Source organism: Hippopotamus amphibius, chromosome 1 (assembly GCF_030028045.1).
Source record: "Hippopotamus amphibius kiboko isolate mHipAmp2 chromosome 1, mHipAmp2.hap2, whole genome shotgun sequence".
NCBI classification, from domain to species: Eukaryota; Metazoa; Chordata; class Mammalia; order Artiodactyla; family Hippopotamidae; genus Hippopotamus; species Hippopotamus amphibius.
Window position 1 is genome coordinate 116894999 of NC_080186.1, and position 19073 is coordinate 116914071.

Here is a 19073-nt window from a genome sequence, read left to right on the forward strand (position 1 = left end):
AATCAGTGCACGATTCTAACGATTTGGTGTGCACAAGTGGGTCCATGCGCTTTTTTTTCCCCCAAACGTATGGCCGATATCTGCACTTGCGTAAACGCATACACTGGCTTGTGTGACGTACTCTTAGCTCCTGGAGCTGGCTCCACACCATCCGATGACATTCGCTCTGGGACTGCTTAAAGGTTAGGACTCCGCTCCCTGGCTCTGCACTATCAACTTGTAACTAGGCTTTGGGCTTCTCAAAGCCACCTAAAAACAGCGACCTCCCTCCCGAACCCACCCTAGCTTCCCAATGAAGGAGGGAAGGAGGGCGGCGGCCAGAGCCGCGCACGCGCGTCGATAGACGCAGGCGCAGCCTCTCTCCTTCCTGATCCTCTCGCACACCCACCGCAGCTCCGGGAAGTCGTTCCGTCCCGCCCTCCGAGAGCAGAGGAGAGATGCGATTGGGTACTCAGGTTGTCCATCAGACCGGTCTCTCCTCTGCTCCATACCATTGGCAGCCCGGGAAAAGGCCAGCGGGCCGACGTCGGCCTCCTCCTTCGAGACTCAGCGCCACCGCGGAAGCCGCTATTGGCCGAGGCCAGGGACCGCGACGGCTCACTTCCGGCGCGAGCCTCCACGATTCCTCCCCCTCCCCCGCCGTCGCCCTCGGTCTTCCCACCCCCCGCCCTTCCACCATGGCCGCCTGTGTGTGGTGTAGGGAGAAGCTGGTCCTCCGTGTCCTCCTATAGCGCTTACTGCCTCACCCTCACCCCCTGGGGGCCGGAACCAAAGGAACCTCGCTCCCCAGCCCTTGGGGCACCAGCCAGGAAGGTTTCCTACCCCCTGCTTCAGGGGCAGGACTCCTCTTCCCCCCACCTCCTGAGGCAGAAATTTAGGGTTTTCCCTGCTTCTCTTAGGGTCAGAAGGCAGAAGGGGCTCCCCTTCCACTTCTTCAGGGGCAGAAGCCTCTCCTACCCTTCCCGTAGGGGCGTGGACCCTTACCCCGGCATACTTAGGAGCTAACGGCGTTTCCTCAGCACTGCCACTCCGGAGGCAGGACCTAGAGGCTCGTCTGCCTTCGCCTCCTGCACAGGAGCGGCCTTTCGGAGAGGAGGGAGGAGTGGAGAGGCCAGGGACCCTTCCCTTCCCCTCCCCCACGGGTCCCTCTTGCCCCCCAGTCCCTGGCAATCCCAAATTCCCCATTGCTAGGACTTGCCACCCATCCACTCCCTGGCCTTTTCCCGTCTCCCGGCAGCAGCCATGGAGTTACAGAAGGGAAAGGGGGCAGCAGCAGCAGCAGCTGCTTCGGGAGCAGCGGGAGGTGGAGGAGGAGCGGGAGCAGGAGCCCCAGGAGGGGGGAGGCTGCTACTTTCAACCAGTTTGGATGCCAAGGATGAGTTAGAGGAGGTAGGTGTGGGGGGTGGGGAAGGGAGTTAAGAAATGGGGTTGAGGAGGGATGCTGGAGCGGATACGGGGTGGGGGTGGGGGGAGGAGGCCTTCGAGTTTTTTCTGAGACAACACAAACACTGCTCCAGACTTCCTGCTCCTGAAGGAAGAAGTGTGGGCCAACTTCCTGGACAGGTTGTCGTAGCAACAGCAGCCACTAGTGTGAAATGGGTGGGGGGGGTTGTTATGAGGAAGGGATACATCATCCAGATTTACTGAATTTATTTTTGATATTCCTTTCCCATACAGGCCACAGCTATTATTAATATTTACCCTGTTTTAGTCTTAGGTCATATATTGAGTTGAGAAGTAATGTATGTGTGTGTAGGTGTCTGGGAGGCTGAGAGGAGACCTTGGACCCTCCTGTTAGATAGTACTGACTATGTAGACACAGTCAGTTGCCAGTGATGTTCCCTGGGCATTTGGAATAAGTGAAGACTTAAGGAAAAGTGAGTTGCATTTTGCTAGGTAGTGGCGGAGGGGTGAATGGGACCTAGGGGACTCTCCTTCAGAACCAGATAGCACACACACAAAGGAGAGAACACATAGATGCTGAGAAAGAGGGTAGGGTGAGGCGACACAGTGGGCCTCAGTGGGGATTTTAGACTACTGAGTAGTTGACCCTCCCCTCCCCCACTTGTTCCTCTTGCCCTGCCCCTGACTATCCAGAGTTGATCATTTATCCCTTTCCACTCTTATACATGAAAAGACATACTTAGGAATATGAGACCCAGAAGTGAGACATGATTGCTGGCCTGATGGTAAGACCTAATACATCCAACTCAGTGGTTATCCAGAGACAGAATAAGTAAATTATTAGGCTCTGGCTCTTCACTGGCCATTTCCCAGCTTCTAACTTTGTCACTGTTCTTTATCAGATGTTAGAGGGTGATCAAGCAGATAGGTGGAATTCATAGTTTAAGTTGGAAAAAAAATGTTGGTTCAGATGCAAGATGGTGGAACATATGTGGAAAAATGAGCTTTGTGAATCAAGAAGCTGGAGGATAGCAACTTTGTGAATTATCCATCACACATGTCTGTTCACAGACCGGCTTCCCATCATGCTTCTCCCCCATAATTCTGTGTGCATTTAGATGAATCATAGTTTGTTTTCTGCTGCTTTTTTTATCGGCTAAGGTAGATATAATTAGAAACAAACAATACTTACAAAAGTAATGTATTCCCAAAACAAATACAAATGACTTTGCCAGGATTGCCTGGCAATTTTAAATTATCTGCTTTTTTAGAAATGGCCACTGTCATTGTCAAAGTATTGAGCCCTGTGTTCTAGCACTGGAACTCTAGAATTGTAGCAAGAAAGTCATTGACTACCTTTGATCGCTACACCAGTTGGGTGGAGGGGAGAGACCCCAAGGGTGGTGGTTTATTCCCCACCCTGATTGCTGAAAGAGTCATCCTGCTCTGATTTGTACCACAGCATCCTGTTCTTCTGAGTAGTGACATGTTTGCTAGTAAGCAAAATGATATGGCAGAAGGGGACCACAAAAGAGAGGAAGCGTTCATTTTCTTGCTTTTTTGGACTGTCTGAGAGTGAACTTTCAACTGTTTACAGAGAGAAGGGGGAGGGAGGGTCTTCTTTTTTTCCTGATATCCTTTGTGGTGTAGATGTTTCCCAGCACGTCTCAAGCTCCCCTCTTTCCTTCTTTGCCCTTTGTCCTTTGCATTTGAATTTTCCAACAAGCCTTGCCACTGTTTTTAACCCCATGTATGTGGTTCCCACTAGACCAGAGTGTCTCTAAGGTCAAGACTTACTGGCTTCTTCCTCTGGGTCTCCCCACAGATCTCTACACACAGAAGTTATCAAAACCTGGTGTTGACTGGTCTCTGCTTGTTCTGGCTTGGTTATTTTCCAGCATAGGCCCACCTATTGCCCAGGAACACACAGGTAGTAGCTCCCTGACCATATATATACTTACTGTGTTGCTGAGTCTGATAGAATAGGATGAGGGAGACCCAAGGCCTGCCTTCCAGAGCTTATCATCTAAAGACTGAGTTAACACACTCACAAGAAAGAAAAACAAAAACCCAGTGAGGGTTGTGAAGACTGGAGTCATCGCAGCTGGGCGTGGTGAAGAAAAGCCTTTAGCGGCCTGGAGTATAAACCACTGACGAAGAGCATGCCAGGCAGGGACTGTGACTCTTCTACCCAAGGGAGCATCTGTTGTATCCTTGCTTCTCTTTGGCCCTGTTCTTCTCTTTGAATGGGGAATTCTTGCCCATCCCCATCCAGATTTGAGGAATGAGATAAAAATAGTGTCAAAGATCGGAGGCATTTAGAACACGTAGCTCCCAGTCTCACAAGCCTTCAAAGCTCCCAGTCACTCCTCTGCAGAGAAGGACCCTGTCCGCTTTGGAGTCAGGCTAAAAGCAGGAGCTGTGGCCCAAACAAGTTAGAACTTCCTCTTAAGCTATAGATAGGTCCCAGGGTTGCATTTGGTTAGAGGTATGCCCTTTCCAGGTTTTCTCCAAGGAATAATTCACATCCGGTCTGTGAAGATTCTCCAGGGAATAGGCTTTGAGTCATCTCTAATTTTTTTCACCCTTAAATCCTCATTTCACATACAAGTGACTCTTTGTTGTAGAATACTTGGAACCCAGTTTGTTCAGTAGTTCTTTACTAATGTGGGTCCTTGGGGATTTCCTAGGTCAGATCATATCTTCTTTTCCTTAAGCCTTTGAATTTTAGTCCCTCAAGGCCACTGACTTCCCATAAGGGGGCAGTATTTAATATACAGTTTTTAACAAACTGTATGTTCACCTGGCTGAGGGAGGGGAAACTGAGAGATTAGAGCAATCCTCAGACTTTTGTCTCTGGCTTCAGGTATATACTTGCAAACTAGAAGGCCTCCCTGCTTTCCACCCCTACTCCATCTACTGCTGCTGTCATGGAAACCATGGTCAGGTAGTCTTAGTACTAGAAAAATTATTTTAGAAGCTCCTAGAGATGGTAAATATTTACTCATTTCTCTGAGGTGCTGTCATGAAGGGCTTACTCTGAACAGAGTCATTCTGCCAGCAATTGTTGGCAACTGCGTGTGTGATTCCATCTTTACTAAGGGCCTCTGGAGACTGGGGGGAAGAGGGGTACTGCTTGAACACAGGGATCTGGCTTCCTGTGGCCCTCTTTGAGGGAGTGTGGTCCTTCTGTCACTCTGAATGACTTGTGATTAGTTCCCCCCATCTATGTTTGGAAAAATAATTTCTGTAGTTCAGGAAGAGTAACATCTTTTATATACTTCTGTTGCCTGGGAAGGACTGACCCTCACATTTCTTTCCTCATTGCTTTTATCCGCGCATCCAAATTCTGGACTCTCTGACTTTCTACATCCTTAGCTGGGCCTCCCTGTTCCAAGAGGCCACTTTTCTTTCTTGACTGGGCAGTGACCCATAGAATTGACTCAGGCCTCTGAGTGGAGCTTAGAATATCAAGGAGGGGCCTAGAGAAACCTGGTTCAGTCCAAGGTCTCTGTGTGTTACATTACAGCCAAAAACTAGGCCAGCCCACAGGGCTGTGTATCCAGCTTTGCGTGAGGACCTTGATGCAGGGTCCATCCACCAGGCCTCCTCCCCTCTCCTGTACTCTTTCCTCTTCTCTCATAGAAGGCAAAAGTAGGAGAGGACGCTTTTCAGCCTGGTCAGGGGCTTACTCATGTTCTGTAGTAGAAGGGCTCAGTTTTCAGGAATCTTTGAGGACATGACATTAGAAGTAGTGGAGGGGGCCTTGGGGGTGGTCTGGTCGTCATGGATTTAGTTGTGTAATTGCTGAGCTTCTTCACAGATAGAATAGAGTCTAATTCAACTGAGGTTATATGCTAGGTGCTTTCACGTATGTTAGCTTGTTTAATCCTCAGAGCAACCTTGCGATACAGGCTTTATTTCTATTTTTCAGGTAAGAAAACCAGGGTATTGTAAGTAAAGGATTAAGTAACTCACCTAAGATTAGCCTGAGGCTTGCGAGTGGTGGAGGGATCTTTCTATTCCTTGCTTGTCCGTTGGCTCCTCAGCCAGCTGCTCTCTTGACTTCTCTGGCATCTCTGTTGATTCAGCAGAGATGTCTTCCTTTTAGCGCGAAGTAATATCTAGGGTTTTAGGGTGCTGTGCTGGTGCTTGCTCACCATGTCCCTCCACTCTGAAACTGCTTGTTGACCCAGGCTGGGTAAGCAGGGCCTCCCAGAGCTCCCAGGAGGAACAGCCTGGGTTTAGCAACTGAAGGAACTGATCCTCCAGTCGTTGATAACTGTCTTAGGTGGAGAGGGATATGATTTAAAAAGAGAAAATACAACCTGAGGTTTTTTCCTTCCCTCCCCTTATCATACAGGAGCTGGGCTGGGTAATGATGGATCTTAGAGTCTGTGGGAGAGGTGGGTTGTGAGATTTACAGCTCAGCTTTCATGTGATCTCACAGCTCCTTTTCACAAGTACGCAGGTGCTGTTGATTAAGGCTAAGCACGCTGATTGACCTAATTTGGGGGATAGTCAGACCTGATGTTGGGCAGTGAAGTTCTCAAAGCGAAGTGGCCTTGGGCCTCATTTAGGTTGAATTTTTGTGGCTGTGGGAGCTGCTGCCTTAACACTCAGTTCTTCTCTGCTCTTAGGTGGGGACGGGCATAGGCAACCTCAGGCCGACGGTCAGAGGAGAAACATGATGGTCTTTCATTCCGAGACCTCTTGCCTGTTGTCCTTATTTGTCAGTTCTTTGTAATAACGCGGTAGTTCTCAACAAGATGCTTTGTGATGACCTTTAGGATTGGGGGCAGTAAATTTGCCTACCTTTGTCCCTGTTTTGCTAGCATCATCACTGGGAATTGGAAAGTGGTTTTTTCTTAAACAGTTTTTGGGTCAATCCTCAAGATAACATTTTAAAAGAGTCAGGAAGTAGTTTAGGTGGTGATAATGGAGAGGCTCACTGACTTAATAGGAGATGCATTTTGTCATCGTTTAGTTTTTTTATTTTTTATTATTAATTTTTGGCTGCATTGGGTCTGTGTTGCTGTGTGTGGGCTTTCTCTAGTTGCGGTGTGCGGGCTTCTCAGTGCGATGGCTTCTCTTGTTGTGGTGCACGGGCTTCAGTAGTGGTGGCTCATGGGCTCTAGAGCACAGGTTCAATAGTTGTGGTGCACAGGCTTACTTTCTCCGCGGCATATGGGATCTTCCCAGCCCAGGGCTTGAACCTGTGTCCCCTGCATTGGCAGGCAGATTCTTAACCACTGCACCACCAGGGGAGTCCAGTGTTTAGTATTAAATGCTTTTGACTTAAGATCTGCTTAGGATGTTGAGCACATACTGTGCTAGAGTTAGCCTTTGTAATTAAGGGTGGTCCTTGGATGGGCTTTAATGCAGCTCTCTCCATATTTGTTTGACTAGAGACCCTGGAAGGTTTTGGTTTGGCCTTTTGTTCTCCATTAGTCCTTTTTTTCCTACACTCTTTTTTTAAACTTTGTTTTTAACTTTTTTGGAGACATTTCAAACATAAAAAAAATAGAATAGTATAATTGCCCTGGAGCCATCACTCTGCTTCAGCGCTTATCAGTACGTGGCAATCTTGTTTTATCTCCCTTTAGTCTCCCCTGGATTATTTTGAAGCAAATCCAAGCTATATCATTTCATCTGTAGGTACTTCATATATATGTCTATGAGAGATGGTCTTTTTTCTTTTTAATGTAGCCACAATATCATACCTAAAAATATTAACAATTATTCCTCAATGTAATAAAATATTCATTGTTTAAATCGACTGTCTCAAAATTTTTTTTAAGGTTTTTCCCTTAAGTTCCTCAGGTGCTTAATTTTTTTGTTGTTGTTTTCTTTTGTTCTTTGCTTTTTTGGCCGTGTGGCACGGCTTGCAGGATCTTAGTTCACCAGGGATTGAACCTGGGCCCACAACAGTGAAAGTGCAGAGTCCTAACCAGTGGACTGCCAGGGAATTCCCATAAATTCTTTTTGTAATTGGTTTTTCAGATCAGTAATCAAACAGGGATCACACATTTGTTGCATTCAGTTGTTATGTCCCTTATTTCAAGCTTAGAGGAATACTGTAAGACATAGAACTCTCATATACTCTTCACTCAGATTCACCAATTGTTAACATTTGCTGCATTTGCTTTTTCATTATCTCTCTATATCCATATTATTATTTTAACGTTTTGAGAGTAAGTTGCAGTCATAATGGCACTGAAGATTTCAGTACTTCCAGGAGTATTTCCTAAGAACAGGGATCTTCTGTTACATAATCTCTGTTTCATTATCTAAACTGGAACATGTAACATCAGTTATAGTACCCATTCATATTTTACCAGTTATAGTACCCATTCATATTTTATAGTACCCATTCATATTTTACCAGTTATAGTACCCATTCATATTTTACCAGTCATCCCAGTAATGTCCATTATAGCAGTTCAGCATCACACGTTGCATTAAGCTGTGTACTCTCTCTTTAATTCTTAGTCCTATCTCTGTCCTTCACCTTAAACACTTGACGGGCCAGTTACTTGATAGAACCTCTCTCAATTTGGGTTGTTGCAATTTCTTCATGATTAGACTGAGATTATTCATTTTGGGTAAGAAAACCGTAGAAGCGATGTTTAGCCTTTTCAGTGCACCATGTCAGAGGCGCATGTTAGCTGTCAGTTTGTCTCATTATTTGGTATATTAACTCTCATCACTTGGTTAAGGTGGTGTCCTCCAGGGTTTCCTACAGTTATTTTTCCCCTTGTAACTAATAAGTATTTTGAACCTATGTAAATATCCTCTTATGAAAGTTTCACCTCTGGTTTTAGCATTCGTTGATGATACTTGCCTGAATCAGTTATAGTTGGCATTCCACTGTGAGGAAGAGCTTTCCCTTCTTTATCATGTATGTACATGCCTATCTGTCAGCATGGGACTCATGGATTCTTAATCAGGGAGTTGTAATCTTAAGCCCTTTCTCTTTTTTTTTTTTTGGCCATGCCTTGTGGCTTGCAGGATCTTAGCCCCCCGACCAGGGATCAAGTCCAGGCCCCGGCAGTGAAAGTGTGGAGTCCTAACCACTGAACCGCCAGGGAATTCCCTTAAGTCTCTTTTAATACATGGGGTTCCCCCCTCCTGCTTTTTTCCTTGCAATTTATTTATTTATTTAATAAATTTATTTATTTATTGGCTGCATTGGGTCTTCGTGGCTGCACTCAGGCTTTCTCTAGTTTCAGCGAGTGGTGGCTACTCTTCATTGCAGTGCGTGGGTTTGTCATTGTGGTGGTTTCTCTTGTGGAGCACGGGCTCTAGGTGCCCTACTTCAGTAGTTGTGGCGGGCTTAGTTGCTCTGCAGTACATGGGATCTTCCAGGACCAGGGCTCAAACCCACGTCCCCTGCGTTGGCAGGCGGATTCTTAACCACTGCACCACCAGGGAAGCCCCTTCCTTGCAATTTAAATGTTAAAGAAATCAGGAAGCCTGTCATGGTTTATGCATTCTGGATTTTGCTGATTATATCCTCATGGTGACTTGGCTTGTAAACTGGTAGGTCTAGAGTTGTGATGAGATTAAGAAAAAAAAATTTTAATAAGTTTATTTATTTACTCTTGGCTGCGTTGGGTCTCTGTTGCTGCATGCAGGCTTTCTCTAGTTGCAGTGAGCAGGGGCTACTCTTCATTGCAGTGTTTGGGCATCTCATTGTGGTGCCTTCTCTTGTTGCGGAGCATGGGCTGTAGATCGCAGGCTCAGTCGTTGTGGTGCACGGGCTTAGTTGCTCCACAGCATGTGGGATATCTGGACCGGGGATCGAACCCGTGTCCCCTGCATGGGCAGGTGGATTTTTAACCACTGCGCCACCAGGGAAGCCTGAGATTTAAATTTTTAAGAAGCTTTTTTGGGGGCCAGAAATAAGTGGTGGTATGAAGCACTCAATTTTTTCTCACCCCTTCACAGAGGTTGGAAAGATGTATGAGCATTGTGACATCGATGACTGCTGGTGTCTCAGAGAGAGAAGCCAATGATGCCCTCAATGCCTACGTAAGTATAATACTCTCCCCATACTCATTTCTGCTTCTTTAAAAGCTTTCAGACATGATCAGAAAGATGAAACTGGGTGGTTAGAAACTAGCCAGTTGAAGTTAATGTCTTGGTTTCCTGAACCAGGCTTCCCAACTCCTCTCTTTCTTAATGTGAGTCCCATCTCTTGGAGACGTAGGCATCTTTAAATAACAATTTAAAAAAATAACATAGTTCTGTGGTGGCTTTTTTCTTTGTAAATCATTCTCACATATTTGATCTTCTACATTTCTTAATCAGTCTGTGAGGTTGAAAGGATTTAGAGTAATACATGTAAAGGACTTAAGTAGTTTCTGGCACATAGTGAATGTTCAGTAAATATTTCTTACTTTAGTAATTATTCTTACATGTCATCAGAGATTCAGTGATTTGCCCAAGGTCTCGACTTGATAGGTGCACTCATTACTCCGTGAATGGCTCTTTGTAGTTCCCTCTCTACTGAAGGCTGTTAAGGTCTGGTAAAGGTGTGGAGTAGGATTTTTTTTCCCGCATTTTTTTTTTTTTTTTGGCACACGGGCTTAGTTGCTCCGTGGCATGTGGGATCTTCCTGGAGCAGGGATCGAACCCATGTCCTCTGCATTGGCAGGTGGATTCTTAACCACTGCGCCACCTAGGAAGCCCTTTCCCGCATTTTAAACACTTTTTATTTTCTGCCTCTGGCCTTCATCAAGCCTTGGAGAAAGCAGTATGGGTCCATCCTTTCCCTCCACCTCTCTCCTAAAACAGATGGCCCATCACTTTTAGGAGAAGGAAATCATAAGATTTAAGATTTGATGATTCTCCTTTGCAGGTTACTCACGGGTCCCAAGTTTTCTGGGAGCAACTGTGCTCAAGAACCTTCCTCCTGTGGGTGACAACTAGTTTTTTCTTCCCTCATATCCCAGGTATGCAAAGGCCCCCCCCAGCACGAGGAAATCTGCCTGGGCCTCTTCACCCTTGTCCTTACCGAACCTGCCCAAGCCCAGAAGGTAAGACTCCCTACTCTGGACCCACATTCCCTTCTCAGATATGATCTGAGAATATGGTGGAACTTATGGTTTAACTGGCATAGAACCAGACCCTGTGACCAGGGCTGGATCGTCTCATTCTCCAAATATAGTTACGACTCCCTTTTCACTCAGTAAGTTGGTCACTCTCTGTCTAAAGTCCTTTCTCTTTCTCCAGATTCTGAAGCTAAAAAGCAAGGAAAGGCAGTTGTGAGAGTGAAAAAGCATTTAAAGAGTTTTAAGTTGTAGATTTATGAGTCAAGGCTAAAAGAGTTAGGGTTTAATCCAGAGAAGAGCACAGCTTCAAGCAAGTCCGCTGAGAGTTCTTGTACAGAAGAGTGTGACCTATAGTTTGCAGGTTTTATCACTGCAGGTGAACAGAAAGCAGGCTTAACACTGCAGGATTTAAATTAGACAGCTTAGGAGTTCCCTGGTGGCCTAGTGGTTAGGATTTTGGGCTTTCACTGCTGTGGCCTGGGCTCCTGCAAGCCACATGGCCCAGCCAAAAAAATCAATCAATCAGTCATTTAGACAGCTTAATGTTAGGTGATGCAGTAATAATGTAGTGATTAAGAGAACACTGGAGTACACTGGAGTTAGACTTCCTTAGGAATACTGTATGAAAACTAGTCTGGGGTTCTCCACAAATAGAAGCGTCTCCTTTACATAGAATGGGAGAGAGGTCCTTCCTTGAGGTGAGGTGGGGGGGGCAGGGTGGTCTATTTGGATTCCATTCTTTCTATAATAAAGGAGCAAAATCCTGTCTTTTGCCTCTCTAGATTTCTACTTTCTGTGTCCTTGAGTCTTGCTTAATGGTTTAGAAACATATGTCTGGTATCTGGCATTAACTGCATGACACTAACAGAGAAGAGCTTGGAGTGGGGGAATTCACTATTCTCTTTGCCCCTTCCTTGAACAAAGGGAGTGTGGAAGGAAACAAACATGCTCTGTGTCCAGCATTGTGTTCAGCTCTATCCAGACACATTTCACTTAATCCTCTCAAGAAGCCATGTGAAACTGATGGCTTTGTTCTCTTCCCCCAAACCGCTCCCAGTATGCCTGTAAGAAACCTGGAGGTCAGACACATTGTCTGTTTGTTCAAGGATAACCTAGGGAAAAGTATTCCCAGGGAAAAGGATAGGATGCCGGTGGGCTCCTGGCCTAGCTGCTCAGGGGAGGGGCTTATGGGCAGGGCAACCTGATATGTTTATATTCCTCTGACCCTGCCAACTGGAGCAGGGTCTGGGGTGAGGGTGGGTGGTAGGGCAGCAGGTATTCACAAGTCCTTGGTTTCCCAGGCCATTTCTGGGCTGGGACATTGTTGAGTTACATTGGCATTTCAGGGACTTCCTTGGTGGTCCAGTGATGAAGACTTTGCCTTCCAGCTCAAGGGGTGCAGGTTCAATTCCTGGTTGGGAAGCTAAGATTCCACATGCCTGGTGCCCAAAAAACCAAAACATAAAAACAGAAGCAATATTGTAACAAATTCAATGAACACTTTAAAAATGGTCTACATCAGAAGAATCTTTTTAAAAAAATTGGCATTTCATTTTCATACTGAATTTATCTTTGAAATCCTTGAAGACAAATGAATGTCTCCAGCTTGGTGTTGTTAACCAGTAATATGATCCAGCCCAGCACCTCTGTTTTAAAGAATATGTTGGCAAAGATGGGGGTGAAGGGTTGGGGTTAAGGTTTAGTTTTCTCTCAGGTGGGTTTTTATACATACAATTAAAATCTTATTTAGTAAAAAAAAAAAAATCTTATTTAGTGATTTCAACACAAATTCATCTTGCCCGCTGATTTTATTTGTGTTTCAGGTGAGATTTGAATCAGCTAAGGGTAAATCAGTAAACTTCAGTGAAGGGGGCAGGGCCCTGTGGTAGGTATTTCTAGCTCTTTGCCTGACCTGGCAGTGAGAGGCCACAGGGCTGTGCGTTATAAATGCTTATTATGTCATGAATTTGGCCATTCAGAAATGACAAGGGACTAGATCACCTTGTCTTCTTTTTGCTCTGTGACAGCCCCATGAGGGTGGCCCAGGCTCTCACCGTGGGTCGCATGGTTGGTTGACAGCTGTACCAGGATTATGTTCACATGCTGAAGGTTTCCAAGTACATCCCCTACCTGGGAGCCTCCTAGGCTAACAGGCCCCCAGGTCAGGCCTTTTCAGACAAAGGGGGTGGAGACGGGGCATTAGGAGGATACAGTTTTAGGCAAGTGAGGAACTATCAGGTAGTGACTCATCCAGAGCCTCCAGGTCAGAGTATGGTGGAAGAATCTGTGACCTATCTCTTTGTGCTTTATCCTTCTCTCTAAAAGGGTGACTAGCTTACAAAATACTCTCTGTCCTGCAGAAGTTTTAGGTAGGAGTTACTGATGAGGACTGATCCTGATGCATTGTTTTAGGCTTCAGCTTAAAACAAGGGGAGTGGGACTTCCCTGGCAGTCCAGTGGTTAAGACTCTGCACTTCCAATGCAGGGGGTGCGGGTTCGATTCCTGGTCAGGGAACTAAATAAGATCCAACATGCTGCGTGGAGTGGCCAAAGGAAGAAAAAAAAATCAAGGGGAGTGTTTCCTAAGGATTTATTTGGAGTTAATTCTGTCTCTGGAACAGAAACCGCAGGGTGGATTGGAGATTCTAGTGTTCCTACATCTCCATAGGCTGAGAGTTGGGAGGTGGGGATGATGGAGAAGGTGGTAGTGGAAACTGAGTCTTGAGCACAATTAGAATCCTGTTCTGGGAAGGTGTGAGCTGAGGATCCTCTGTCAGTGCTGCCAGGCAGGTTCAAAGAGCTAGGGCCAGCTCTCTGGGACTTCTTAGTAGGTGGAGCTAACATGAGAACTTAATTAAGGAGAGAGCAGTCAGGTATTGGTGGAGAGTGGAATATGCATGGGGTGGATTTTGTTCCATTTCTACCTTCTTAACTTGCATCTGCCCTGTTGGCAGCTCTTGTGTTTATATTCTTTGACTTTATTTCCTACTTGATATCTGAACTGAATAGCTGGGAGCAGGCCTGGTTCGGGGACTGCAGTGTGGTGGGAGGCTAGGTTGGAGGCCTCAGCTTCTGTGCAGCCTCTAGCAGTCAGTAGATACAGGTAGTAGGAAAGGATTTAACATCGATGCCAAGGTCCCTGTTCATCGAAGGGTCAAGTTCAGGCCCTGGCAGTTCTTGGTCCAAGTGCTCCTCTCGGCTGGCAGCTCCAGAAAGAAAGTTGGAGGCTGTGAGGGCCTAAGCTGGAATGTCACTACTCTCAGCACAGGACAGATACGTTGCCTCAGCACCATCCTGTCACCTTTCCTTTCTTTTGAGACCTTCTGTTCCCCACTGACTTTTTCCCCATCCAGTTATCTTCCAAGCCAGTCAGCAACCTGGCACAGAGTTTGGAGAGACAGCTGGCAGTATCAGGAACAGGATACTCCGTGCCCAGCTGCCGTGCGTTACCAGCAGTTGTGGTGGATAAGGTCCCAGGTGGAGCATGGAATTAGGTGGACAGAATCCGCTTGCTTCATCTGACCCTGCGTCTCCTGAGGGGCTGTCCTTCCCTGTCCCGGGTCTCTTCTGCAGTTCTGGGATGTCTGCTTTCGTTTGAATAGATAGGGCTCCTCTGTAATTAGTCGTGTCTCTATCTTTGGCCTCACATAGGTTTCCCTGCTGCCTCTGCTTCCCTTATCCTCTGCCCTTTCTGTGACTCACTCCTTGGGGGAGGCTCCAGGGCTGAACCACACTTACTGACCAGCACGTTGGCAGTAGTTCACTGGGTTCACTTATCTCTTTCTCGTTCCCTTGCTTGTACTTTTGATCTCCCAGCCCTCCCCCTGCAGATGGATTCAGAGGGTAATCAGATTCTCCTTTGGATATGAAAAGTTTATGGCACATGGGGGAATCTCTAAGTGTTCGTATTTTCATCAGATAGACTGTTTTGACTTGAGGACAACAGAGGAAGTGGAAGCAGCATAGCTAATCTCTTAGGCGTTCCTAGACACACGGAGGCCAGGCAGCAGCTGCTCTTGAGGAGTACTTCTCTTTTGAATGCTTAGGATGAACGAGTATAGAAATGTAGTAGTCACAACGCCACTGTAAACCCTTATCTCCATCCCCAGCGGCCTCTTCTCCTTTTAGTTCTTTCTAACAGGGGCTAGGGGTGGTTAAGAGCATGGAATCTAGAGTTGGACTGCTGGGACCTGAGTCTTCCTCTTATCTCTAATGTGACCTGGGGCAAATGACCCTAACCTCTCTGCACCTGTTTCCTCATCTGTAAAAACAGAGATGATGATAAATAGGGTGGTTATGTGATTCAGATGCAGTAAGTAGAATATAAAGTTTGTGCCCAGCGCCGATGCTTGTTCCCTGTTAGAATTGCTGTTGTTGTTGATGCTGTCCTTGCCACTGGCTTTCCAGGTTGTGGGATACTATCTATCTAAATTTTACTATCTATCTAAATTTTACTATCTATCTAAATTTTGCCTTTTGTGCTGAGACCCTGACAGCATAGAACTCAGCAGACTAAGGAGATTGCTAATGAGATCCCCTAAGGTAGTCCTCCAGGAGTCTGATCTCTTTAGAGGGAGGGTGACAAAGACTCTAGCAGGAAGAGAAACAAGAGCTCTCAGAGGAAATTGGCATGCCTTCCCTCACCTCCCCCAGAGTTGGGTGTGTTTAAGGACCCGTCCTTTTTCAATACTTGGCAGAAGCAAAGGGCAGCCCAGAGAAAAGAAGAAAGATGTTTAGTTAAGGAAGTTCGGTTTGGTTCTGCCCTTTCTTTCCAGGCTCCTGGTCCCTGGATCCTCTTTCCTTAATACTCCTAGCCCTTTGCTTCATCTGGCTGTGTCAGTACAAATCTAAAAACCTCTTTGAGATCCTTTCCGGCCTATTCAACCAAACCCATTCTGCAGTGACCTTTTACTGGCAGATGAAAAGCAGATGGCCTCCACCTGGTTTTGCTCAGTTGGTGGCATCAAACAGTGTGACACTTCCTAAGAAGGGAGGTAGGAGGACAGGGAGCCTTTCTTAGCAGGCTTTTCTGCCTCATTAGAGTAGCTCAGTCCCTTTTCCCCACCCTGTGTGACAGAGCAAGGGGTAGGCTTGGGATGGAGGGCCTTATGGAAGGATGGCACCCAGAGTGGAAAGTCTTTGCGTTGGTGGTATAGTGGTAAGCATCGCTGCCTTCCATAGTGGAAAGTCTTTCATTGCCACGCGTATCCCATAGGTGGTATTTAACTTGGAGAGGCCGAGGCGGGGTGGGGGGGGCCACTACGAGTGGGGTCAGGAGTCTGTCCTCAGCTTGCTGGCCGCTCACAAACCTCACTTCTCACAGTGTTACCGGGACTTGGCTCTGGTGAGTCGTGATGGCATGAATATTGTCCTGAATAAAATCAACCAGATACTTATGGAGAAGTACTTGAAGTTGCAGGATACCTGCCGTACTCAGGTAAGGCCAGAAAAAAAAGCGAGATCCAGCTCAGAGACATAGTGGGTCTGCTCCTAAGGGGAAGGGAAGGAGAATTGGGGGTAACACACTGCTACCTTTGTACACCTAAATTATCATGCGATTGGATTAGCCCCTTTCTCAAATCCACAGGCCCTTCTCTTCATCTGTCTTTTCCTCTCTCCTTTAGTTGGTGTGGTTGGTACGGGAACTGGTGAAGAGTGGGGTTCTGGGAGCCGATGGTGTTTGCATGACATTCATGAAGCAGATTGCTGGTGAGTTGGATGTCAAGAGCGTAGAGAAGAAAGGAGAGCAGCCCAGAGCCTAAATCCAGGCAGTGGAGAATGATGAAGTGCCTGAGGGACGTGATTCCTGGATTGCTTAGACGCTTTCCTTCTGACCCAGGCATCTTCTGGCCACATACGTTGCAGAAAGAAATGGAAACATTGCAAGGGGCCTTTTGAAGCAATAAGTCTCCCCTCATTTTCCTTCCTGCCAAGCTCGAGGCCTGATATAAAATAGTTGGCCTGTTGTAACCAGTCCTCACTCTGGGGTTTCATGGCATATTGGATCAGGAAGAATCTGGAAGGAGTGAGGAGAGACGTAAGGGCAAAATAATTGGTTCTCATCACACTGTACTTTCAGAAAACCAGACATCTTCTCTGGCTCCACCTCAGTGTTCTGAACACTTGGGGCAAGTTTGAGGGACGCACTGTGTCACAAGACAGACCCTGACATTTAGGTTTTATCATCTTGGCATCAGTGATATCTGTCTGAGCCACTGAATATCCAAGAGGCCTGCCCCTGCGACTTCTATTCCCAAGATGACATGTGTTTGTTTAAAAATGATCCTGCCCCTCTATCTCACCACTGCCCCTTGGTTCTTTGCTTCCTCTTCAGGATTTTATATAACACCGATGCTTCTGTTGTGGTGTGTATAAACCTTAATCTATGTGATGTGTGACTCTGTGAACATTGAGTTTTTAAATTAGGACCTGGGGCAAGGCATAGCATGGTGGTGCTGACTATTTTTATCCACTCTCCTGGTACTTTCTTCCCCGGTTGGCACTCCCAGTCCCACCTTCTCATCCTAAGACTTTGGTCTGCCATTACTACATGTCTGATTCTGCCCCAGGAAGTGTCATAGCAAGCACTCAAGACTGTGAGACCTGGAAACAAGAAAGCCTTGGCCTGTCATGAGCCTGACTCCGATTTGGGACATGCAGTGGCTGGACTGCCGCTGTTGCTAGCCACCTGCACGTCTCAGGCCCTGTCTGAAAAACCGTCCTTTCTCTCCAGCTGTGGGTTTTTTATATCTCCTCCCCAGGCATTCCCTTTCAGGGGTCAGAGTATTCCCACTCCAACCCCCTGTCTATGGAAAAGGAGCAGCTCTGGTTTCTGAAAAATCCCGAACCTTCCCCTCCCTTCTCTCTGGAGGCAAAGGTGGAAACTTGAAAGCCTGACAGAACAGAAGACCGTTTTTCCAGCACTCAGAACATCCGTGATGGGATAACAGTTAGAGATAACAGGATGGTGAAGAAGTGTACTGGATTAGCTGAGTCATTAATCAGAGCCATTCTGATTCTCTGTTTTCTCCCCCTTTGATCAGGTGGGGATGTTACGGCAAAAAATATCTGGTTGGCAGAGAGTGTTCTGGATATCCTGATGGAGCAGAGGTAGAGTCTGTCGTGAAGGGTGGGGCAAGAGCCAGATTGGCTGCGATGGGTGTGAGTGTGGGAAATGGGGGTGCAAGGGTTGTGTGAGGACTGTTAGTGGCCCAAGAACACCTTAGGTTAGAGGGGATGAGGTGGGGGAGGGAGGGGCCGGTGTATTGGTGGCAAGTGAAGGGATTAATGCCATGATATGGTCCAGGGATGAAGGAGTGGGAAAGAAAGTCTTTGCTAAAATATCTTGGAACCCAGGAAAAACTTGTTTCATCTGATAAGGGTTTATTTTTGATCCAGACCTCCATGGAATGTTTATCTTTGGAGGGAGGTGGGGGAGAGTGAGCTCAGCAGTGTGGGCCCAGCCAACCACCCAGGCCTGGCAGGTAGCCCTTTTCTTCCTTCCAAGACCGTCTACCCTACTCATGCCCGCTTCTTGTTGAAGAGGCACGGGGGGCGGTGGGAGTGAGGAGGTCACTGAGACTACTGGTACAGAGGGCATGAGGGGGCATGTGAGCTTTCCAGCTGATTCTTTCCCTTCCCCATCAGAGTAAAGGACCAGAAAATTTGAGGGCTGGTCCATGTCTGAACTTGTCTGGGGTGAGGCCTACCTCTTGGTCCTGTGGCCTCAGTCTTCCTGTTGCCTGATTTCAGAGTTTGTTTCGGGGAGAGGACACCAGAGTAGTCACATGATTGAGAGGGCTGATAGTCTCCATATTCCGGATGGTTTAGAAGAATGGACCGCCTCCCTTATTCACACTTGTGAGAGAGATGGCTGTGTTCTGTGCTCTGCCCGAGCTTGCAAGCTGTGCCAGGTCTGCCATGCAGTGCCACCTAGTGCCCTGGGCCTGGATGTGCAGCTGCAGGTGTGGCTGGTGGCACTTTTTCCGTCATTGGTACCAGCACGCAGGACAGGAGATCCTAGCAGTTTCTCACCAGGTCTCTGCTTCCCTTAGGTCGCTGTGCCTTCCTGACGTCCTGGGTCAGAGGGTTTCACGTTCATCTCTCTCTTCCTTACTCCATCCCAGGATTCAGATACATTCATCACCTCCACTAGCGAATCTTCCTAAAAAGTGATTTTTCTCATCTTGTGCCTGGTGCCAGATCACTCCTGTTCCCATAACTTAAAGCAGAATTACGCTCATTTAGGCAATTAGAGCACAGTCTTGGTGTCCATGTGTCAGATAACTGCCCTACCTTTTCTCCTGCCCTCCAAAAAACTCACATCTTTTGATGCAAGTGAGTCCCTAGAAGGTTAAAACTGTCCTCTTCCACACCTTCCCTCTCACTCCTTCGCAAGTGTTTCTAGGGCTGTGGAATTAAAAGGTAGCAGGTGGGGGAGGGGGACCCACCCCAGTGTCCTTGGCTGCTGCTTTCATTCTATGAAAGGAAAAGGCCAGAGTCTCTTAATTAGGTGGCCTGAGCACTTTTCCGGAATCAGGATGTTGCCTGGTTAGATTAATTAAACTCCCTGTCTTCTTCCTCTGGTTACCTGCCTTCCAGCAGGGGTGCCAA

At 46.9% G+C, this 19073-nt stretch overlaps 1 protein-coding gene across 1 annotated transcript in view; it reads left to right on the forward strand.

The window, feature by feature from the left end:
* The first annotated feature begins 666 nt into the window (after positions 1 to 666).
* INTS3 (integrator complex subunit 3) overlaps positions 667 to 19073 on the forward strand; it is a 37735-nt gene continuing 19328 nt past the window's right edge. Inside the window, exons 1-6 of the mRNA XM_057724974.1 lie at positions 667 to 1389; positions 9355 to 9438; positions 10362 to 10445; positions 15784 to 15897; positions 16085 to 16169; positions 17504 to 17570. Coding sequence (XP_057580957.1) covers positions 1243 to 1389; positions 9355 to 9438; positions 10362 to 10445; positions 15784 to 15897; positions 16085 to 16169; positions 17504 to 17570 — 581 coding nt within the window. The 5' untranslated portion in view covers positions 667 to 1242. The remainder of the gene's footprint in view (positions 1390 to 9354; positions 9439 to 10361; positions 10446 to 15783; positions 15898 to 16084; positions 16170 to 17503; positions 17571 to 19073) is intronic.